The 24,131-nt window shown below is 43.9% G+C and overlaps 1 protein-coding gene across 1 annotated transcript in view; it reads right to left on the reverse strand.

The window, feature by feature from the left end:
* Window positions 1-741: 741 nt before the first annotated feature.
* ADAM19 (ADAM metallopeptidase domain 19) overlaps window positions 742-24,131 on the reverse strand; it is a 112,890-nt gene continuing 89,500 nt past the window's right edge. Inside the window, exons 13-23 of the mRNA XM_030213099.1 lie at window positions 22,834-22,923; window positions 18,792-18,987; window positions 16,054-16,162; window positions 15,190-15,394; window positions 12,980-13,057; window positions 11,859-11,967; window positions 11,677-11,767; window positions 9,459-9,543; window positions 7,500-7,661; window positions 3,181-3,360; window positions 742-2,690 (exon numbers count right to left, since the gene is read on the reverse strand). Coding sequence (XP_030068959.1) covers window positions 2,652-2,690; window positions 3,181-3,360; window positions 7,500-7,661; window positions 9,459-9,543; window positions 11,677-11,767; window positions 11,859-11,967; window positions 12,980-13,057; window positions 15,190-15,394; window positions 16,054-16,162; window positions 18,792-18,987; window positions 22,834-22,923 — 1,344 coding nt within the window. The 3' untranslated portion in view covers window positions 742-2,651. The remainder of the gene's footprint in view (window positions 2,691-3,180; window positions 3,361-7,499; window positions 7,662-9,458; window positions 9,544-11,676; window positions 11,768-11,858; window positions 11,968-12,979; window positions 13,058-15,189; window positions 15,395-16,053; window positions 16,163-18,791; window positions 18,988-22,833; window positions 22,924-24,131) is intronic.

Raw genomic sequence — 24,131 nt, forward strand, 5'->3', positions numbered from 1 at the left:
TAAATAAACCCCTCCTCTTAGCCACTATTCCTTTATTCAATTTACTAGTTTTTATTTCTTTTCTTTTTACTTCTAATATATTAATCCAAAATAAGTGTCCGTGAAATATTTAAACAGAACGGGGCAGAAATTGAAACTGGGAAATTATCTTTTCATAGGCTCTTCAGAGCCTCCCGTTTCACTCATTTGAGCTTCCTCAGGAGCAGGTAGGTTCCTTTCCTCAGCAAATGCTGCACACTTTTCTCGAGTGTTCAAGTAATGAAAACATCTTGCCCTCTAACTTGAGGCACCATTTCTGAATCCAGCCCTATGTGAAAACAGTGTGCACTCTTTAAGGAGACATGTGCACTCTTAATATTTGTTTTAAAACAAAGAAACACACATATAAAGACCACTGCCCATCCCTATTGTAAGACCACTAAACAAGACATTAACCATGTGGAGGGAACATGCATCAACATTTTTGCACTCACCAATCTAGCGGTCATTTGGTGAACTTTGCAGAATGTAAACAGAACTCCTAGGCTCACTTTTGGGTTGGTACCTGTCCTGTAAACTGGAGTTCACTGGGGGCACATTTAGGTAAGGCTGCAGGTGTACGACCCAAACTTGTTGAGTTTTCCACCAGCTTTTGAACTGGGAGGGATAGTCAAAGTACCCAGTTAGTACCAGTTCATGAAGGGCAGATGCACTGATGCTAGTGTCTCAGCTCCTGTTTCATAATTTAATTAGTTTTTTTTTATTGCAATATCTTCAGAATCATGCACAGAGGCCACAGTAGAAAATCCAGGATTGATGCACCTCTCCTTTCTGATCTGAAGCCAGTAACCTCCCTGTAAGCCTGGTCCTAGGGGCTGCAGAAGATCTGAAGGGTCTGTTTCAGTGCCTTCCAGTCATACTTTCAACTCCTGCATTGCCTTGGCTTGGCTGTTCACTTACAGAAATAGGATTATTCAAGTTGTCACATGCGAGATGCATAAGTTCAGGTATTGCTGATGATCAATTCAGATTGTAAACAATTACGGAAGATCTAATGAACCATCAAACACTTTCCACAGATGATGAGCTGCTTGATCAAGGAGCTTCTGTGGGCCGATTGCCCTTCACCATTTGGTCTGAACAGTCTGTTTTTGGTGGGGAGGTATCAAACAATCATTAGGCTTCCCAGCCTTCATTCACTGAAGGAGAGGACACGTCTCTGTACCATCCACTAACCCGCACAGATTACCCCACAGATTATTCACCTTGTGTGGATGCTTCTGACCTCTTTCCTTCCATTCAACCTAGAGCATATGAGGCTATCATCAAAAGGTCACTATTTCTAAGAAAGAAACATGCTACAAAGTAACACAGCAGGACTTCCCACACTTGTCCTGGTGACCCCACAATGAGTCTAATTTTCAGGATCTTCCCAGTTAGGAGTCTGTACAGTTTCTCTCTCATTTTAGAAGGGTTTTTTGTTTCTTTTGTTTTGGTTTATTGCATGCTATTACCAAAAACAAAATAATAATGAATTGTCTAGGGTGTTTTTCATCTTGATATGAAATGAAGCAAGCCTGTTTTTTTATGCATCTTACATTTCACTTCCGAACTAATACTCATCCCTATCCCCACCTACATTATGCATGAGACCTGCAAATATAAACTTTTCACTGTGGCTGACTGCATCTGGCTGTAGGTTCCTGCCAAGTTTTGGAAGCCCTGAGCTAACATCTCTTAAATTAAATAACAAAAAATATGGAACTCTAGCTAGAACATCAACTTCTCCTGAACTAGTTAGTCACCGTCTCTACCTTACAGTGTGATAGATGAGCACCACTGATCAGAAAGGTTTTCAACCGCATGCTACATCCCAAATGTTACAAATGTACAAGAATCTCCATTTGCTAAGAACACCGTGATAAATTCAGACAGTTGCCCTCTGTGATGTCATCCAAATGAACCAGGTAATCCTGCAGCCTATCACTCTACCTGATTGCACTATTTAATCTTGGAATGGTCTGGTGGCCCAATGACATGGACTGAAACCCAAAGTGTTTGCTTTATGTCAACTATGCTGGTGCCACTGTCTTCTCCAGCTGAAAGACCATACCCTTCACTTGGTCTTCCTATCCTCAAGACCCTAGTACTGGTTTGGTTTACCCTTCCTGAAGACCCTTGCACTGGATTATTTTTTTGCCCCACTCTGAAGATCTTCGCTGTGGAGTGGGGTTTTTCTTCTGTTGACACGGTAGTCATCTTGATTTTCCAAATCTAAAGATGTTTATTTTTGTGTGTCTGTCTGCTTCATGCAGTCTCTTTCACACTCATTCTTTCTCCAGCATTATAGATATTGCACATTTTAATGGCTTTTAAAACAAGAAACTCACTTGTCCAAGGAAGAAGAGAACCTTAGGAGTAATTCAGAAATATCTGTGGTGGGTGTGGTAAGGAAGAAATTTAAGACAGCAGTGGCTCAGTGCAAGTTGAAGGATCCAAATTGTAACTTCATAAAAGCAAAGTCTGATAAAAACAATAACAACAACAAAAAACCCACCTTCTAATCTGAAATCCATAATTCATATGAAAAAACATTCACATCCTGGTGAAATAAATCCTTCACAAGTTATCAAGGGCTTAATACAAAAGATCTTCACAAGTGTTCAGAGGTTTCACTTTATCAACTGTGCAGACTCTGCCATTCTGATTTTCTTTCAGTGAAAAAGAAAAGAAAAAAAAAAGAAAAAAAAAAGAAAAAAAGAAAAGAAACATTATTTGTCTGGAAAATTTATTTGTGTTCAAATACAAGTTTCAGTTTTAGTAGCTGCCCTCTGGACCAACTTCATCCTCTTTATATATCGATTTGATGGTGCGTTCTCCAGAATTGCACAAAATATTCTAAATGAGGTCTCACCAGAGTCTTATACAGGGGGCATTATCACCCCCTTTTTCCTACTGGTCTTGTTCCTATAAGACATCATCACTGTTTGCTTTCCTCCTATAAGCTTTAGTGGCTGTTTAGGGGTGGGGTTATGTGAACTATTGCCACTCCCTCCCTTTCCCCAGTACATACCGATTGAGTACATGATTTAATTGTACAGAGTAGGAAAATTTTATGTAGTGTATCTTAAGTGTACTTTCTGTCTTTTGGGATATTGTATCAAGTGTTACATCTTTGTGTACTATGATGTATATGAATACCTTCCTGTTATCTGCTGAGGTTTCCACCTCTTCAAGTATCCTTGCACTTGGCTGCAGCAGTGTTAGGTCTCTTTCACCAGCAGGTGGGAGCAGAGCTCTTCTGAGTGTTCTTGTACCATCAGGACCAGCACCAGGGACCGCTGGTAAAGCTTTCTGAGGAGGTTGAGGTCTGTGCAAATCCTAATAGAAAATAATATATTAATTTTCTTAACTGAATTGTTAGGTTCTATTCCTGTCCCTGCCACTCATGTTCTGTTGTACTGCAGTTTCCTCCTAGTCCTTTACACTTCCAGCTCAACTGGAATAAGGACTTGACCCTTCATTCCCAACTACTAAGGGATTTTTCTCCTGCTTTATTTCCCTGCCCCCCCCCCCAACTTACTTTAGTCCAGTTATTATAGTGACTGCATCTTCTGGACTCCTGCAATTAAGGGCTTTGTGTGATGAACAGATTCCCCCTCCCCTCCAAGGAGTCACCAATCCCCTGATGCAGCCACCATGAGATCCGTGTGGGGAGTTTCCATAATTTAATTTATTTGCAATTTCTTTGTGATTCTATTTCTGAGAACTGAGAATTGGAACCATAGTGTACACATTGTTGAGAATTTGGGGGGGGGGGGGGGGAATCAGTGCCTGTTATTAGATTTGCACTGTCGATAGAACAGTTGTGAAAACAACAAAACCTCTCTTATATGAACCGCAAAGTACTTAATACAATACTACATTCCTGTGAAGTGCAAAAAAAATGATAATGAGAAAGGGAAAAAGCCTCTGTACCCCAACCTCCACCCAATATATGTTTCTTATAGGGTATGGAGGAAATAACATGGGTCAACGTTCTTCATCGTCACAAAAAAACCTTCTCTCTTTCTTCTTCTTGCTAAAAACTTCACAGGAATAACATAAATCTCAGGGATCCAAAATAATTTAAAGTGAAAAAAAAATGTAGCTTTAAGCTTCAAAGTTAGTAGACACGGACGTGCAGGGGAAGTCAGTCACACCGACTGTGGCCAGAGTATCCTCCCCGGAAATGATGTGTGCTTGACCCGGAACTACTGCCAGTAGCTGTGTTGGCCGATGGTAGTCCCACAATAGCGAGCGGTAAGCCCGCATTCGGCTTACCGCCGCTCTGTAAAAGGGCCCCTAGCTAATTATTGTGCAGATCTGCAATTGGCGCCCAAATTTGTGTGACCTAGGGGCGTAGCCAGAAAACAGATTTTGGGTGGGCCTAGGCAAGAACTAGGTGGGCACCAAGTGTTCTCCCCCACCCCCACCACCCAAATAAAATCTCAGCTGGCAGGAAAATGCTTCTTTCCACTATGTGCAGGTACCAGTATTGTGGAGAGTAGCGTTTTTGTTACCATCAGGGGGAAGCCTTTAGCTGGCGGAGCTTGGGATCCCCACCAGCTACCACTAAATATGTGCTACCGTTGGGTGAGCCTGAGCCCTAAGTGGGTGGGCCCTGACCCACCCAGGCCCACTTGTGGCTATGCTACTGGTGTGACCTATATAGAATCGGGGGGGGGGGGGGGGTTAGTGTACATAGCGGGTGATATGACCTGCTACCTCTATTTTTATAGTGTGTGAACTTCCCCCTCCCCCACTCCCAGAAGCTGTAAACACAGCCACTCCAGCATCCACAGACCCAGTTCCACATGTCTGCACACATTGCTTCCACCAGTGTTGCCAGGTGGGCGGTTTTACCGCCCAATTGGGCGGTTTTCCGCGACCCGCCGCGGGAAAATTTTGCCCGCGGCGGGTCGCGGTTTTTTGGGCTTCTTTTTTTTCTTTTCCGCTGTTTTCAGGCGGTTTTTTCGGCCGCGGGGGGCGGGGTTAGTGACGTTTTGGGTGGGGTTAGTGACGTTCTGGGCGGGGCCGATGACGGGGGAGGCGGGGCCGGTGACGGGGAGGTGGGGCCGGTGACGGCGGGGGCGGGGGTGATGACGCGGGGGTGGGGGTGTCAGGGGCGGGGTTTGAGTTTGGGCGGGTTTTGGGCTGTTTTTAGGCTGGATTGGGTGGGAAAAAAATTTTCCACCTGGCAACCCTGGCTTCCACCAAACCTGCCCCTTTACCCTTTATTTATACATTTTCTAGCTACAGATGCAGATTTTCCATCTCAAACAGGTCCAGCAGCTGAGAGTGAGCTAACATTCAAAAAGCCATCAATATCACTTTGACTGTCTTTGTAGCTTATACGTTTGGATAATAAATGTGACGTCAACCTCTCAGTCCAGAAGCAGCTGATTATTGTCTGCCAGTGTGTTTGTCATGGAAGGAGGGAAGTGCCTGGGTGTTCCCGCCTCAAGCAGGCCTCAAGCAGACCGCAAGGTCTGCATATAGCCTGATACTTTGAGGACTGAAGCTGCTGTCCTGCAGGATGTGGTCCCCCCTGTCCCCAACTCAGAAGGAACTGGTGACTCAATTCTGGTTTCCCTATTCCCCATTCATGGCTCTCTGGAAATTTGTTATACTGAAAATCATTTGAGAGGTTGAAAAGCCTAGGACTAGCTAACATGCTCCTTGAGACCTGCAGTCAGGTAGCCTCTACGTAAGTACATAAGTATACTGGGACAGACTGAAGGTCCATCAAACCCAGCCTCCTGTTTCCAACAGTGGCTAGACTAGGTCACAAGTACCTGGCAAGATCCCCAAATAGTACATTTTATGCTGCTTATTCTAGAAATAAGCAGTGGATTTTCCCCAAGTCCATTTTAATAATGGTCTATGGACTTTTCCTTTAGGAAGTCATCCAGATCTTTTTAAAATCCTGCTAAGCTAACCGCTTTTACTACATTCTCTGGCAGCAAATTCCAGAGTTTAATTACACGTTGAGTGAAGAAATATTTTCTCTGATTTGTTTTAAATGTACTACTTTGTAGCTTCATTGCATGCCCCCTAGTCCTAGTATTTTTGGAAAGAATAAACAAGTGATTCACGTCTACCCGTTCCACTCCACTCATTATTTTATAGACCTCTATCATATCTCCCCTCAGCAATCCCATGCCATCCCATTGATCATTTTCATAGTCCTTCTTCGTACCTTTTCTAATTCCACTATATCTTTCCCTGAGCCCACTAGAGGGTGGGGGTGGGAGAGGCCTAAATATTTGCAAGCCTGGACAAATATTCCAACAGAAAGTTTGTCTCTTATTTTCCTCCCCATAGATTAATGTTATGGGCAATCTTGAGTCTTTCCTCAAACTTAAGGACAGACAAAGTCAGCAGAGCACATGTCCAGTGTCAGCAGTTCATTTCTTGTCAACTGACACACTGCAGGTGCTCCTGATACAATAAACTGAGCTAATGTATGCTGGATACATCCCAAATATCCATCCAGTTGGAACATTGATATCCTGGAGTTTTCAGCTGTGGAAGTATAAGGTTTATCCCATGATGATGACCTGTCAGAGAAGATGAATGATTGAGGAGTGGGTGTTGGAAGGCCCCCTAATAAAACAGATGCTGCCTCTGGGGAGAGTGGGTTGCTGTGTGTTTCCAATGTGAAGTTCAAAATAGAGACACCCCCCACCCCACACACACACACACACACACTGTATCCAGACAGCTCTGCGAGTCTAGCAGCCTATAAAAGTTACCACTGCATAGTTAATCCTCAACCTTTAGGTCAGGACACCAAAGACAGACTTTTGACACCTCTTCCAGAAAGAAAGCGGGGACCGTCCCGACACCTTTCTCACTGAGAAATGAATCAACTTCGGTGTATTTCTGAGGGGGAGAGAATAAACTTCTCTTGCAAACTGATCTCACTGTACAACGTCTGGACCAAATCTCAGCAAGGAGACCATTACCATTGAGGAATAAAAGGAAAGAAAAAAATAAAAATGCATACCGGCCACATGTGGACCAGAATAAAACGAAGCCCACCCCTGAGCCTCTGCACTTGGATAGTAATAATAGTGCAAATCCTTCAGGTGAAGATAACACTCCTGGTGCAGTCATAGGTCATAGTGAACCTGGTAATAGACCCACTTCAACAGAAGATATTAAAAAAATTAACTGGACCCCTGAGGATAAAAAGCAGACAGTGTGCTGCTACAAACATTTAAAGCCATAACATGCAAGAATTGGGAAGAATGGGGCATGTAGCCTGTACTTATTTACACCTGTGACTGCCAGAAGAAAGCTCTCTATGGCTTCTAATGAGTATATTTCAGATGCTGAGGTCATACCCAACATACCCAGCTTAAGAGTGGGGTTCATTACAACATAACCTGCAAGAGAAACCCCACATCTTTCCCACTGAAAAATGAGGTGCAGTCCTCACGCCCTTACCCCAGAGACGAGAAGGACACCCCTACCTTGGCTGGATATGCTGGAAGAAGTGGTGCAGGTCTGTTTGGTGGAGGCTGCCTCACGGGGCCTGCCTGATGGTTGGCTCTGCAGGTCAGGGGACCGTGGGCAGCTTGAGGGGTAGACGGGTGTTGTCTATTTATTGCCGTTGGCTCTGAGATTTTCCTGGGCTGAGGTTTAGGCATACAGGGTTGTAGGTTAGTTGTAGATAATGTACAGGACTAAAATCATTCCGTTAACAAATAAAATGAACAGTTTTTATAGGCAATGTTTTTCAGTGTCTTTCCTTATACATTTACCTAAAATGAAAGCATATCCCCCAGGGTTACCAAGCAGTGTGCTTTTATCATATGGTCTGTACATGTTCCTAGCACATGTACCTATTGGTATACTCATACCCAAAGCTCCCACTTGCACCCTGTCATAAACCCATACAAATAGCTAGCGGCTGTGGGTTGTGTCGGCATTAGCACACGCCAGCCACTAGCATGGCTTAGTAAACAGGGGGAGTAAGTGTTTCTCCCTTACATCACACATAAAGGGCAAATCTATGAACTAGACCCTAACATGTGCATGTCTATTTTCACACAGAATGCCAGCATACGTGAGGCCTTAACATGCATGTATGCCAGTATGCCGCCTAAATGCTCTTCTGCAAATACCTGTTTAACTTACATAACGTGTATTTCAAGGGGGTGTACAGCAGGGGTGGGGCATAGGAGGGGCTTCCACTTATACGCATAATTACAGAACACTAAGTTACGCAGATCCCTGCCACACTGAGGTGCCCGCAATTACATCAGTTCTATAGCAGGTGCCTAAATGCTAGGGGTGCTGATACCAGGTTATGCTTATATTCTATAATGGAGCCTAGGCATCAAGGTTCTATTGTAGAACAGGGTCCTATAGCACAGCCTCAGGGCACCCAAATGGAGGCATTGCAGTCATAGAACCACCCATACAGGGCTTAACTGTAGAACATTTTTGCCATAGGTACAGCACAGATCGGTGATAAACACGGAAGATTCCTATATAGTGAAAGGATGGAATCCAATGAAAGTCAGCTTTGACGGCAGCTTCAGAGGTTGGGAAGGAAGACCCATGCTGGGCAGATTTCTACAATCTGGATCTCGTAAATGGCAAAAATAAAAACCCAAACAAACCAGAACAGTATAAAGGCTGGAGAGGGCTTCAATAGCAATTCCAGTAGTTAGGACCACTGCCAGGCAGCAGTGGCATAGCTAGGAGGGGCCACGGGGTCCCCAACCCCCGCCAGCAAAAGCCTTCTTCAGTGCCGGTCTCCGGCACTGCCGTGTTCTCTGCCCTGTGCTCTTTCTTCCTCCTGATGTCCTGCATGCGCCTTTAAGTGCACAGCACGTCAAGAGGAAGAAAGAGCAGGGCAGCGAACGTCGCAGCGCCGGAGACTGCTGCTGAAGAAGGCTTGAGCTAGCGGGGGTTGGGGACCCCTGCCCCCAAAGATATTTGGTGCTGTGGGGTACGAAAAGGCAGCAGGGAGAGTGGCGAGGCAGTGGGGGAAGGGAGGCGAGGCAGCAGACTAAAATGTGCCACCCCATCCTTGGGCTCTGGCCCCTTCCCGCTGCGAGGTCTGGCTACGCCCCTGCAGACAGACTTCTACAGTCTGTGCCCCAATACCAGTGTTTAACCATGAAGACATGGAACCTGTTCAGAGTGCTAGATTTAACTGGGCAGACTGGATGGAACATGCAGGTCTTTATCTGCTGACATTTACTATGCTACTATAGGGAAAAGTTCTTCCTGAATAATCTTTTTTTAATTTCCTGTCATTGCTTCTGTACTACTCATAGCACTTTTCATATTCAGCCCAAACCTCTAAATTCTATCCTTCACCTGGAAATAACACTTCAGTTCGGAATAGCTGACCGACAGAAAAAGAGTATGTGGGTTTCGACTGCCCAGAGTACAAATATAATAAACACAAATCTCACCGTCTTTCCTTTCAGCTGAGTTATGAGTTTGAAGATGATATTGGTTTGACCACCGATGCCATTTGTATCTGGTGTGGAGCGATACCTGTGGAAGAAAAGAAATTGCTGTCTCTGAATTAGCTGCTGTTCTCAGGACATGTCGACATTAGGATTTAGTCTCAGTGTCTCACCTGCTGTCTAAGCAGAAAGTAAAGCATTACTGATGATCCCCTGGCTTAAATGAGTTTCCAGTACTGTAATTCCCAGTGCTCTAATTTAGCAAGCACATTCTTGAAACTGCTAGGGCTGTGAGGCCAGAAAAAGTTCAGTTTGTGCTTGTTTGAAACAAATTTTTCTTGTTTTTCAGACAGTTTTCCATGCATGTGTGCAGTCAATTGTATATATGTAAATTCATGCATATAAGCAATCCGTGTGCACTTTCAATTTTTAGGCACCCATAGAAACCAAGTCTATGCACCCTACAAACTACCTTGTTCTTCTCCTCCCAAGATCAGTGGTGTAGCTACAGGGGACCATAGGGGCCTGGACCCCCCAAATTGGCTCTGTGCCCCTGGTTTGGCTGTCGGGGGTCCCCAAACCCCGCTAGCTGAAGCGTTTGTCCAGCGATGGTCTCCAGCACAGCCGCATTTCCTGCCCTGCTCTCTCTTCCCCTCACATCCAGCACGCTCGTCTTAGTGAAACTGAGCATGCTTGCACACTCAATTTCATTAAAACAAGCATGCTGGACATGAGGGGAAGAGAGGGCAGAGCAGGCAATGTGGCAGCACCAGAGACCAGTGCTGGACAAATGCTTCAGCTGGTGGAGGTTGGGGACCCCCGCCAACCAAGGTATGTGTAGCAGCGGTGGTGGGTGGGGAGTGGCAGGGTGGTGGTGCGGGGGGGGGGGAGGTGTATCAAAATGTCCTCCCCCCCACACTCTGGCCTCTGGCCCCCTCCCACCTCGAGGTCTGGCTACGTGCCTGCTCATGAGTAACATATCCATTGCTTCTCTGCCTGTTTTGCTACGATCTAAGTGTAGGGTCTGAGTTATGAGCCATTCTGCTGACACTGGGTTCTCTTTACAATACCCTGGTACTTGACCTTCTCGGGAACACAATATTACAACCATTACCATAGAAAGAGGATTAAAGCATCTTTATGTCACAAACTCGTCACTGACATCCAAAAGTTTCAGTGCAATGACTTTCTTGAGCACCTGCGCCCCCGCATCTGATACATAGGGGCATATTTTCAGAAGCTTCATCAGGACTCATATATGGAAAGTGAAAATATGGAATGTGGTTGTGTGTACATAAGTGAATTTCCAGCCACCCAAAAATATGTGCATAAGTTCAAAACATGCATAAAAGTTATCCTCATACAGCAGGTATTCCAGGACTGAGGACATTTTGGGAGAAGGGATGTTATGGTTTAACACAAATAACTATGAAGTTACACCCATATATTTAGCTGCATAATAATCTGATAACCAAACCAGTTTATGTATATCTTGTGCTTAAATGTCAGATTTTAGTAATGAGTGAAATTCTGTGCATAACTACTTTGCAAGCAAAGACACTGAAAAATTTTCACCCCTGTGTCCTTCAGATTGACAAATTACAAATTCACCCAAGTTAGACAGTAGAACATGTGATACAGGAATCCCTTGGTTTCAGGTTACTGATACATTCAGTTATCAAAATTTCTGTTATGTGGACTCCAGGTGGCACTGTTGTGTTGTAGGGATTGAATTACTGTGTGTTAGGTTTTGTTAAGTTTCTGTTCTTACCGATCTTTCTTGGAAGAAATTCTGCTCACTCTATCTCAAGATGTAATAAGATGAAAAACTTTAAATACTGAAGACCTATTTCAGATTTCTGCTGTACCTTATTTTCAAGGATGTTATTTATTTATTATTTATGTTAGTGCAAAGCAGCTCGTATTACTAACCACACTGGAGAAATCTGTTTGGTGCCAATAGGATGCATAGCTTTACAGGCAAGGGCCTAATTCACTGAACTTCCCCCCTCCTCCCACCCATAGACACAAAACGGGAGAAAACCTTTAGTGAGTCAGGCCCAGAAAAAGGTAATCAGATATGCTGTTTCTCTTTCATGAACACTACTCTCTCAATCTTGTAAAATGTAAAACAAGTGGAAAATGGGTAAAGGCCTGAAAAATGTCTGAATGCCATGTCCTCATTTGGGAAACCTTGGGGCCTCTCTAGGCCCTATCTTACCTTTTTCTGTAGAAGCAGTAACAAATAACGATTCCAATCCCAAACAAAACCAAAAGGAGAACTGGAATAACTATTCTCACTAGTTTACTGCCTGAAAGGAAGGAATTAGGAACAGTCAGAACTACAGCAAAAGATAAATTGCATTTTTGTCCTCTTTTTAATTCAGCATAAATAACACTCACTTTCTGTAGGCAGTGGTCCACTGTCTATGCTGCCTCCATTTCCTGATGTGTTACAAAACGGCGGATCCCAGCCTTGGAAACAGTGACAGTTATTGTTGTTGTTGCAGATCTGTGGCAGGAAGACATCAAGAGATAGAGGTCGAGGGAGTGAAGGAAAAGGTGGAGGACAAATGTAAATAGAACAGGAAAACTAGAAGTGAACTATTTAATGGTCTTCATAGGACTGGGAAAGTTCTGGAAAGATGCATGTATGATGTACGATATATACATTTAAATTTAGAATATTAGGTATTATTTCTTTATTTGGATTTTGTTTGCATCATGGCATTGATTGCTTGTTTAGTTTCTCTGTTAAAGGGTGGCAGCTATAATTTTGTAAACATATTCAGGGCAATTCTACAAGCTGGTGCCTAGAGGTACGTGCCACTTATGCATGTCAAAGGTGCTATCAATTGACAGGTGCTTATGCGCACTAGGCATTATTCTATAAGGTAGCACCTAACTGCAAGGGGGTGTACATGGGCGTGTCTCCCAGAATACTATAAATTACGCACATCACTTGGCACACCTAGATGTGCCAACTTACTCTTGCCAATGGATGGTATAGGAGGGTGTGCCTAAACACTGATGCACCAATGCCAATTTGCTCTAGATTCTATAATAGAATCTTGACACCAAGAAGCTGTTCTAGAATTAACGCTAAGCACATGGCATTGGGGCATCTAAACTTGGCGTCAATTTATAGAATTGCTCCAATTGTGTTAACTGCTTGTTATTTCCCTTTTATTGCTGCGAGCTGGGTCCAGTCGGTGCCTGCTGAAAAGCCAGGTTATAAGGGCTTTTGAAAATTCAGTTAATTGAGTGTGAAAGATCCAGTTACACAAATGACCCTCTCACACATTATAAAACCAGCTCTGGCAGGCAACTTTAGCATGGCCTGCAGACCAGGTCCTGCTCAAACATCTCAACAGATTCCACAGATCTGTGGACCATCAGGTTTTTGAACGCCTATGCTTCGTCTTATGGCAGCCCCTCGGACAATGTGAAGTGGCGCTGACTCATGAAGAGATGGGAGGGGAAAGGAAACACAGTAAAAGCTGGAAAATGAAACCAACACCTACCCCATGACCGTTACACTTCTTGGTGCATTCTTCAGCCTTGAAAAAGGAGGCGTTTGTGCAGCGCCCCTCAAAACATATCTGTGAGGCCAACAAGAATGAGAATGTTTAAAAGAACAGGACCAGCCAGACCCGTCACAGCAACTGCCTGCTACTTGGCTCCTTGTTCTCTCTGTTCATCCTCGTCATAATTCTTATTTCTTTCTATGCACTGCTGTTTGTCATATCCTGCAGTTTTACATTTTTATGCATATTTTTGAATAGCCACACCCCCTGTCTGGAAGATTCTCTTTCCCCAGGTTCCTTTGAAAGTCTTAGTTCTACGTCTATTAATTACACTTGTGCCTGTGAGGCCTGCCTGGGGCAGTCAAAAAGAAGCAAGGTAGGTGGTCCGCCAAATCCAATATGGAAGATAAAACAACAGCACAATTGTTATTAAAAGATTAAAAAGCGCCCAGAAATTTAACATAAAATGCCAGACATGGCCATGTTTCGCCAGTATAAAATGGCTGCGTCAGGGGAACAGCTTGTCTGGTGTAACTATTAAAACGTATGCAAGCTAGATTCTGGGATCAGTCTCTCATAACAACGCTGCGATTGTAGTGAAAAAAAAAAAGCACAGCGTTGTTATGAGAGACTGATCCCAGAATCTAGCTTGCATATGTTTTAATAGTTACACCAGCCAAGCTCTTTTTGGTGCTGGTGGGGTAGCAGGGGCATTGGGGCTGGACCTCACAAAACGAAAAGGAGCCTCCATTTGAACAAAAGTGTTACTTGCTTAATATATTTTTTAACTGAACATGAAATTAATTTGGCTACTGGAATTTTCTTTAATTATAAACAAGTTTGTACATATTTACGTTTAAAAGTCTGCCTCATCTGTTTCTATATCTGTTATTTTTTAAATTATGAGTTCCAGGATTACTAAAGAGAAACAGACCGATTTAACAGGATTCTGGCATGTGAGGGGGTCAGCTGAGCTCCAGACAGGACAACAGCCCTCTTGATGTTTGCTGTGTACAGTGTTGTACAAGATTTCCTGTGATACTTTTACAATCTCCAGCACTGTTCTCCCATTCTTTGTGCTTTAAATTGTCTCTGTATTTTCCTAAACTTCTTTCTCTGGCTGCCTAAATATATCCCCCTTGACCTGTCAACCCACTATGGGAAGATAGGAACATAGCACCTTTGGGTTTGCTCTCGTGGAGGCTCCTGCTTTTGAAAGCTTAAATAATTTCAGTAATCGCCAAAGAACTCTCCCCAACACCAGTACAGAGTTGCATCAGGGCTGGCCTAACCATCACGCAAGACTAGGCAGCCACCTATGGCAGTAGCTTCTGGGGAGCAGCAGTAGGCAAAGAAAAAACAAACCAACTCAAAGAACCATCAATGCATTCTTTTACCCGCAGGAAGGATGGGTTATTTTCAAATAGCCCCATTTCAGAAGCGTAGCCAGGTTGAAGGCACAGGGGGAGCGGAGAGCGGACCGCTGATGGTGCCGGCACGTGTTTGGAGGAGCGGCTGCTTCCCTGGTGCTCACCCTAGCTACGCCTCTGCCCCATTTACATGGGTAAATGACTTCTGGAAAGTGCCCTCATTTTTTGTGCCTGTGTGATATACACATATGACAGTTTCATATTTAAAAGAATGATATATTGGAGATGGGGGGAAGATTAGAGGCCTGAAAGTTAATGGGGGAAGCAGGGACGTAGCCAGACCTGACGGTGGGAAGGGGCCAGAGCCCAAGGTTGGGGGCACATTTTGAGTGCCACCCCCCACCGCCACGCCTCACCTCGCCCCCCCTACCACCCCGCCCCCACCACCTCGCCCCATCACAAATACATTTGCTGGCGGGGGTCCCCAACCCCTGCCAGCCGAAGCCTTCTTCAGCACGGTCTTTTGCTGATGCTCAGCGTCAGCGTGCACAGGAGGAGCAAGAAGAAAGAAGAGCATGGGGCAGGCAGCGAACAGCTGCGCGGGAGACCACGCTGAAGAAGGCTTCGGCTGGCAGCGGGTTGGGGACCCCTGCCAGCAAAGGTATTTGTGAGGGGGCAAGGCGAGGCAGTGGGGGGCAAAATTTGCGGGGGGCTCAGGCCCCCGTGGCCCCCCAGCAGCTACACCCCTGGGGGGAAGGGGTGTAAGGCTCATTTAAGGCATCCAATACTCTTGCACAACCGCTGGGGCATACAAAGTCCATGACACCCATCACTCACATGATGTGCCTCACATTTGGTTCCGGTCAGCACTAGCCCTGGATCCAGCATGTCCCCTTCTTCCTCGGCCGTTCTGTACACGTGCATTCCACGGCATTTGATTTGTTTCCCTTTCACGGTGATGGTGGTGTCTATGGGAACCGCATTGGACTCCAGCGGTTTGGAAGCAGGGCTCTGACACTGAATCTTCCCACACTTTGAATCTCTAGTTCAAGGCAGAACATGAAGATTTCAATGAGGTTACGTTACAGAGGATTTTTTTTGGCATGGCTGTTTGTTTTATTCCTTTTGGACTTCCAGTTCTATAAGCCTTTATTTACAACTGCTGCTATGTTATTATCCCCTGGCCAACTCCTCCAAACTATCGCAGCAACAGTCATAGGCCACATACTAACGTTCCCCCCCCCCAGAACTCAGCTAGCATGAACCTTAAATCTGGCCACCAAGTGAGTGATGGCTGGGGCTCCCTCCCTTCAAGGCCTGCGAGTGCTACTTTCGCAGCAGACTTAGACTTCAAGGTGCAGAAACCAGAGACCAGGAATTGAACCCACTTTTCCACATGGCAGCTGACAATATTTGCAACTGAGCTACCAGGCTACCTCTGCTTTCCCTTCTCATGAGATGAACATTATTTACACCTTAACTGGATTAACCATTCAAAGCAGTTTGCAGAAAAATTTTAAAACACATAACATAAAAACAAGAAAATGAGTTAACATTAAAAATAGAGCTAGAAAATAAAAACAAAACAAGCAAAAGAAAAGAAAAAAAACAAATATAAAACAATCTAAAAATACCCAGTGTACAAAATATGAAATATGGTTCTTTTGAGTGTTTCCTTCTCTTGCAACCTGTGTGCACTACCTGATGTCACATGCTCTGTATTTGCCATTCAGATCCTTCCCACAGTTGCCATATTTATCCCCAGCAGCATTCACCTTCTCATAACAGAGGGCGGGTGCCGGCTTGGCTCCTGAGGGATGAAAGCAAGAAAAAAGTCAAATGAATGGAAATGCTGACAGATAATCACACAGATATAAAACTACCTTTTATTTGCATTTTCTTTATTGGATAGCAGATCACAGTTCAAGCCAAACCTAGCCTGAGGCTAAACAATGATTTAGCAACACCCAGTCGTTCATACATACATATATACACACGGAGGGAATTCTATAAAATATGTGCTCATAGTTACACACGTGTTTACATGTGTACATGTTTAGAATACTAGCACATACGTGGGTATATACCAGTATTCCGTCTAAGCTCTATTCTGTAAATATGCACATATCTTGCTGTGCGTCTTTGCAAGGTAGGTGTACAAAGAGGTGGAGCCTGGGTGGGGTCACACTTTTTTGCATACATTATACGATATTATAGGTTATGGACTAAATTATGTAAATGGCGCCCAAATAAAGTGTGCGCTAAGTGCTATTCTATAAATGGTGCTCCAAGTTGGACACCATTACAGGCATGGATTCCCCGAATTCTATAACACAGTGCACAAATCCTAGAAATGCCCCTGTCCCTCCCATGCCCCTCCCATGGCCATGCCCCCTTTTTGGATCCACACCGAAAAATTTATGCACGCATCCTCATAGAATAGCGACTATGAAGATGTGCACATAAATTCCAATTATTGCCAATTAGCACCAATAATTGATTGGTGTAAGTGATTGTGCCTAATGAGCATTGTGTGCAAATATTTAAGCGACAATTGAAAACACATCTGTTATGCTTAGTGCACAATGGGATTCTTTTACTAAGCCACAGTAGGGCTAATGCACAGGTAGCAGGTGCCAAATCGACACTACCGCCGGGATAGTGTGGGCACCCTGTGGTACTTTCAAAGTTAATATGTCCTGTTTCCCACGTTAAAAAATAATTTTCAATTTTCTACCACAGGGGCGTTCCTGGTGGTAATCGGAAGCACGCATGCACTGCCTGATTACCACACGAGTAGCATATGAGCCCTTTCCACCAAATTAATAGGTGGCATTAAGGGGCAAGGGGGGAAAGGGAATGGGACTTAATATACCGCCTTTCTGTGGGTTTTCCAACTACGTTCAAAGTGGTTTACATTATATACAGGTACTTATTTGTACCAGTGGCGTAGCCACAGGTGGGCATGGATGGGCCGGGACCCACCCACTTAGGGCTCAGGCCCATCCAACAGTACCACACACTTAGTGGTAGCTGGTGGGGATCCCAAGCTCAGCCAGCTGAAGACTTCCCCCTAATGGTAATGAAAACACTACTTTCCACGATACCAGCGCATGCGGACTGTAGACTGCCATGGTGGAAAGAAGCATTTCCCCGCCAGCTGAGATATCTTTGGTGGTGGTGGTTGGGGGGAGGGGGGTGAAGAGCACTTGGAGCCCACCCACTTCTTGCCTAGGCCCACCCAAAATCTGTAGTCTGGCTACGCCCCTGATTTGTACCTGGGACAATGGAGAATTAAGTGACTTGCCCAGAGTCACAAGGAGCTGCAGTGGGAATTGAACCCAGTTCCCCAGAATCAAAGTCTGCTGCACTAACCACTAGGCTACTCCTCCACTCTCACGCAGTAAATAGCCACACGCTACTTTTCATAATAGCACACAGCCATTTCCTGCCCCATTCAAAAAAGGCCTTTTTCCCAGTTGCAGTAAAATATGGCCAGGCACGTCCCAATTTCATGCATCCAAACTAGCGCAGGCCACTTTTTACCGCAGCTTAGTAAAAGGGCCCCTATGTACCCCACTGGTCTTGATTCTTTGTCCATTTACAGGACTTGGACATTGGTTTTTTTTTTACTCTTTTTAGTTTTCTTTTTTGACTGTGTATTATGAAGAATTTATTGTGATTGTTTTTATGTGATTTTATATATGTATTGTTCGCTGCCCTGGATAAGGACGGGTTATAAGTAATAAATCCAATCCAATATATAGTAGGAATGGGCAACGTGAAAAGTTTTGTTTCGTATCTTTCCCGTACTGTTTCCTGGAATGTTCATTTATTCATTTTCGTTTGCCCATTTTTTCATCACAGGAGCAAAGTCATTGAGTGTGCACACTTTTTAAAGACTGTGCACTATGGGCCCGATTTTATATATGGTGCCTAAAATTAATGCGCTATAGGTAATTACACCTAAGCATATTCTAAATACTGCACATAAAGTGCTTAGGTGTAGTTCATGAAACTAAATCTACATGCGTCCGTTTATGCCAGCGAAAAGCTGCTGTAAATCCCTGCATGAAGATTTACGTGCACTGTCCCATATTTTATAACAACGCACATAGATTTTGGAATGCCCACGAAACGCCCATTTCCACGCCCCCTAAGCATCCCCCTTTTTGCTTGCGGATGTTAGAATTCAGGTGCAGTACATTACAGAATATGCTTAGCAATATACGTGCATAAATTCTAATTTTTGCCAATTGGTGCTCATTATTGCTTGTCAAAACAATTAATCTATGTGCGTAGTTATAGAATATGCCTAGATTTACTTGCAGAACTGTGTGTAACTCTAGGCACACTATATAGAATCCGGGGTAAGCATGCATGCCTGGCAGTTTGCACATGTGCAGTAGGCGTCCTCTTGGCCTCTTGAAAATTCTTACCAGCTCCCCACAGCTGGAAACACTGCTGTTCATAAGTGAGACACATCCCGCTGTAGCAGTACGCCTCCCCATCCTGGCAGGCAGTGCCATCCAGCTTGTAATAGTTGGAGGGGCAGAACGGTGATTTGCCTGTGCAGAACTCTGGGAGGTCACATGGCCTGGACTGCTTCCTGCACAAGACGCCAGGGGGTTTCAGCTGATCGACAGGGAAACAACAAGGTTACATATTTCTGCTCAGTATAAGTAGTCAGGTTTTCAGTGGCAGCATGGTGCATACCCACTGTGATCTTGTAGCCAGATTTTGATGTCAGGGGGAGCAGACCTTTTGTAAAATAGGTGTCAGTGAGAAGCTGAAGGGCTGATCTGCATAGGCGCCATTTTATTTCAAATCAGTTTGGGGGAGTGGCCGCTCCCTTTGCATCCCATCTAGCTACACCTCTGCTGGTAACCCCTCTCCTCTCCTGAGCACACTGGGGAACTGGCGCTGTAACTCTATTGTCCAAACTCTTCACCCTGCCTGCAAGCCCCTCTTGGTATATAAGTTCTCTGCCTCAAATGCAAATGTCCCCTAATTCTATAAACTTGCATGCCCAAATTTATGCTTGGTGTACAAATTTGCACATTTATAGAATAGTGTCAGTTGCATGTATACTATATTGGCTATAATTGATCTTAATTGGCAGTAATTAGCAGTTACAAATATAGCTGCCATTGGTTGCTATTCTATAACTCGCACATTCAAAATCCATCGTGTGGACCTGGGAGAGGTGTGGCCATGGGCAGGTCAGGGGCATGCCCAACACTTAAGCGTGCAGGTTATAGAACACTAGCATTTACGTGCCTAACTGCCTACAGTTAGATGTGCAGCAGACAGAAAAAGAGGTAATGATCCGCAGTCAGGCGTAACTTTCAAGCAGACCAACAGTTCTGAAGTGCTGTATTGTTTATTAAAACAGTAACCTGACATGGCCACGTTTTACCCTTAGGCTGCATCAGGGGGAAGAGCTAATAATACAAACATCTCAATTAAAACCATAGAAATAAAAATAAGAATATAAATATCAAATTATAATAAATAATAATTAAAACAATTTTGTGACACACATGTTAAAACATCAATAGTGTGACATTTAGTACATAACATACTGAGATTTAAAACTGAACAAATACATATATAAAGGTGCCTTTCACTTGCATATTAGAATGGATAAAAGCAAACCATGGATTTACAATAATATGTAAATGCATGGTTTGCTTTTAGAGTTCGCTATGAATGTTTTGTCCTTTTAAGCTTGCACTGTGATTCTTGGATGCATGTTAGAAGTACATTATGGGCCCTGTTTACTAAGCTGTGTTAGCATTTATAGTGCGCTAAATACTAGAGACACCCATATATTCCTATGGGCGTCTCCAGCGTTAACGTGCACTAAAAATGCTAGCGTGCGTATAACATGGCTTAGTAAACAGCACCGTTTGAAATGATACACACACTGTTTTATATCAGCCATTCTAATATGCATGTGAAAGGCACTTTATACATGTATTATTATTTACATGGTTTTAATTGAGATGTTTGCTTTTATTAGTTCTTACCCCTGATGCAGCCTGAGGGCAAAACATCGGGTTGCTGATTTAATAAACAATACAGCACTTCAGAACTGTTTGTTTGACATCTACAGTTAGATGTGGCCATTTACACCAGCCATCGAAACAGAATAAGTGCTGGTACCAAAAGTTAGCTGTGCAAATGAGGACTTTCCCTAGTATTCTATAACGGCGATTGTGCGAACAACTGCCATTATAGAATTCGCAACATCCTGGCACCTAACCTTAAGTGGTCTTTATAGAATTAAACCCATGGTTCTTACCCAATGTAACCTTGTAACCTCCTTCTTCCCCCAAAACCTATTTCCTGAGCATACTGGAGAAATGGCACTGTAACCTCCCTCATATGCATATGGTACATACCCAATGTGATCTCATAACCTCTCTCTTTGCCAAGAAACTATTTTATAAGCACATTGGGAAAATGGTGCTATAACCCTGGTGTCCACCCTGCTCACCATTGCCCTCCTGTACATGAAATCTCTGCCTCAAATGCAACCCAGGAAACTAATTCTCTTCTCTCTTCAAATATGGTTGTATTGCTCCAGATAGGAACTAGCAAAAACTTATACTAACAATAAGTAAATTATCAGTCAGGGTCCTAAGCTGGTATCATCAAAACATAAGGTGTCTTCAATGAACAGCAGATGGTTTTTTGGCACTGGGTAACTGTGTAATCACACTAAGGAATCGGAGTAAGTTGAGCCAGATGGTTCACTGTAACCCCAATGGAAAGAGAAAGATATTGTCTCTTGTTATGAAAACTGTATTAACAACAAGAGAAAATATTCATGTTACAGACACCGAAGTCTCATGGCTTCATTAGACTCTATAGAGTTGGATTCATGAAAGTGGTACTGGTAGTTTTAATCAGTACTGGGTAGAGTGGACCTCTCTGTCAATACCCCTCACTCTGGGCAGAGGACTGACCACTAGTAGAGCTGTGCCAAGCTTTTTACTGAAATAAAGGACAGCTACATTCAATTTTTTGGGAGGGGGCCAGGGGTGGACAGGGGGGCAAGAATTTCCTCTCAGTTCCTCTCCTCCCCCCTCCCAAAGAATCATACTTTTGCCAGCGGGGATATTGAAGCCCCGCCAGTCAAAGAGATGCTTTGCCAGAGCCCCCACTCTGTGCTGCCTGAGCATGCAAGAACTGAGCATGTGCAGAAGTGCCAGAATTGGCAGCCAGAGCACCCCACCAACTTCCTGCTCCTCAAGCAGCTCAGGCAGGGGCTCAGGTGGTGAATCTCTTTGGTTGGCGGGGCTTGAGCAACCCTGCCAGCCATGTATCCAGTGCTGCAGTTTTGGAGGGGGCCTAAATCCAAAAATGGGGGACCCCCTGTGGCTACACCCCTGGGAAGAACTGTTTGGGCAGTTGACAGTGGAGTAGCAGAGGGTGTTTGGACTTGTCTAGACCTGAACCGAGATGCACTGGCAGTGTTTCTTGGGAATCAATACCGGAATAGCTCCTACCTAGACCTGAACTGAGATTCGTGGCAGGGCTGTGTGGTCAGCCAGTACTGGAACAGCAGGGTCCACTACAGACATAGACTGTAAACAGCACAACATGTCAGAGTACATTGACAAAACTGTACTAGGATATATCTGGGGTAAAACACATCAGGGTTGTGGTTCACTGATGGAATTCCAACTACAATACGACACTGCAAGTCACAATTGAGGTTTGTTGGCTGGATCTGTGATACTAATAGTATCATTAAGTGTTCCAGGTTATATAGGACAATGGTGCAGTGGTTCAGATTCCAGTATTCCAATATCAGAGGGAATTACAGGTAAATATCAGCACGGGTTGATGCAGTTATATGCAAAAAAACTGAGCAGTACCTGCCTTCATGGTGTGCCTTGCTCATTATGACACCCAGTCCAGTCTGTTTAGCCCTAATACTATGACTGTGACCAGGACAAGAATGATTGTCATACTTGTCAGTTATATTGGAAATGTTCTCAGTCTCCTGGATTCACTGTTAATTACATTATCACCACTTTATCTGCAGGGTTCTGCTTAATTGTAGTCAAGGGTTGTGCAAACTTTCAGCCTTCTGCACTTCCCTATTCCAATCAACTTTCAGGTCCCTTGGACCCCACCCCCCAACATCATACTCACCCCCAAACCACTCCTCTCATAATAATCTGGTAGATGGGCAGCCCCTGCTGGTAAAAAGTATCCCTTGTTATCTCTTTGAGTGGGTGTCAATACCTATGGTTTACTTTGGCGCCCCCTACCGCCTAGAACCTGCTACTCCAGGTGACTGTTGAGACTTGCCTAACGGTTCAGCCCCTGATTGTAGTCAATCCTCCTAATTTTTTTCATGAACTCCTGTGGTTCATCAGGGCCTCTATCTGCTGCGGACATGTTACCTTCTTCTTTAGTTTTTAGCCAAAGGATAAGATACAGAATAATCAAGGCCAAACCAACCTTGCACTGATGGCAACAGATTCCATGAGCGCAGTCGGCCCCAGGCTTAAGGATACAATTCCTGGCATTACAGCATGGGTTATTACATTCCTGAAGGAAGCACAAGACCCCAGAACATTTAGTTAGGAAAAGAAACAACTCTACAAAAAAAAAAGACACACACATACAGCATTATCATGAGGTTTGTGCCACAAAGTCCACTTGTGATCTGGATTGGCCACTGTTGGAAACAGCTTACTGGGCTATATGGACCATTGGTCTGACCCTGTATGGCTATTCCTTTATTCTTAAGTACATTTATACCTAGTTATGCTAGTACAGTACAGTCTCGATTATCCGACGTAAATGGGACCGACCTGTTGTTCGATAAGAGAAAAGTCAGATAATAAAGAAAACACTGCATAAACACCTCAAACAATGCATAAACAAAGCCATAGCATTCCCAATTTTCAAAAATTGTTCTAAAACAAAGATATTTAATAGAAATAAATGCAATAATATCACCAGGGGGGGTCTGTTGGATATGCTGGATTAGTGAAGGTCGGATAATTGAGACTATACTGTATTCTATAAAGTAAAGTAGGCACCTATCAGGCACCCTCTGGACACCTATATATAGAAGTATACCTTTACAATGTTAAAGCCAAACTTTTACTAATATATTTTTCTGTTGCAGTTTAGATAGACGCAGACCTAATGACCCTGAGGCAGGTAACGAAACGCTGGCCATCGTAGGTCATGGTCGTGTTTGGCGTCATATCAAGAAACAGAAAATCTATACCTCCGGACTACTTTGAAAAAGCTAAGTAAAAAGCTAAGTAGCTTAATAGCTCTCTATGGTCTAAACACAAAGAAATTACTTAATACTCGGGGTGTTTGCCAGTGATGAAATAGCCCAGCCCCCGTGAGCTTGTTTGACACAAAGCCGGGGGTTTTTGAGGCAACACCCTTAGGTCAAAAAAACGCTAGTTGTGTTTTCATATCTTTTCCATGTTTTCATGTTTGTTATATAAACAGTTTCAACAGGAGGAGATCACCTTCTTAATATACTAAAAAAATCACCTATATATAGTCACATGGTTATAGAATTACCCCTAAAGGGTCCTTAGTTGCCGGTGAAGGGGCCATCTGGCAGGCTGCTGGCACAGTAATAATTTGGGGCCAATATTCAAAAGCACGTGTCCAATCCTGCTTACAGCACTATACAGACAGTACTACACTTTTGAGATATCATCCCTTATAATCAAACACGGGTACTGAGGTCATTACAACTCAACCTTCTGTCCATTCCATTGCAT

This window comes from Microcaecilia unicolor, chromosome 8 (genome assembly GCF_901765095.1).
Source record: "Microcaecilia unicolor chromosome 8, aMicUni1.1, whole genome shotgun sequence".
NCBI classification, from domain to species: domain Eukaryota; kingdom Metazoa; phylum Chordata; class Amphibia; order Gymnophiona; family Siphonopidae; genus Microcaecilia; species Microcaecilia unicolor.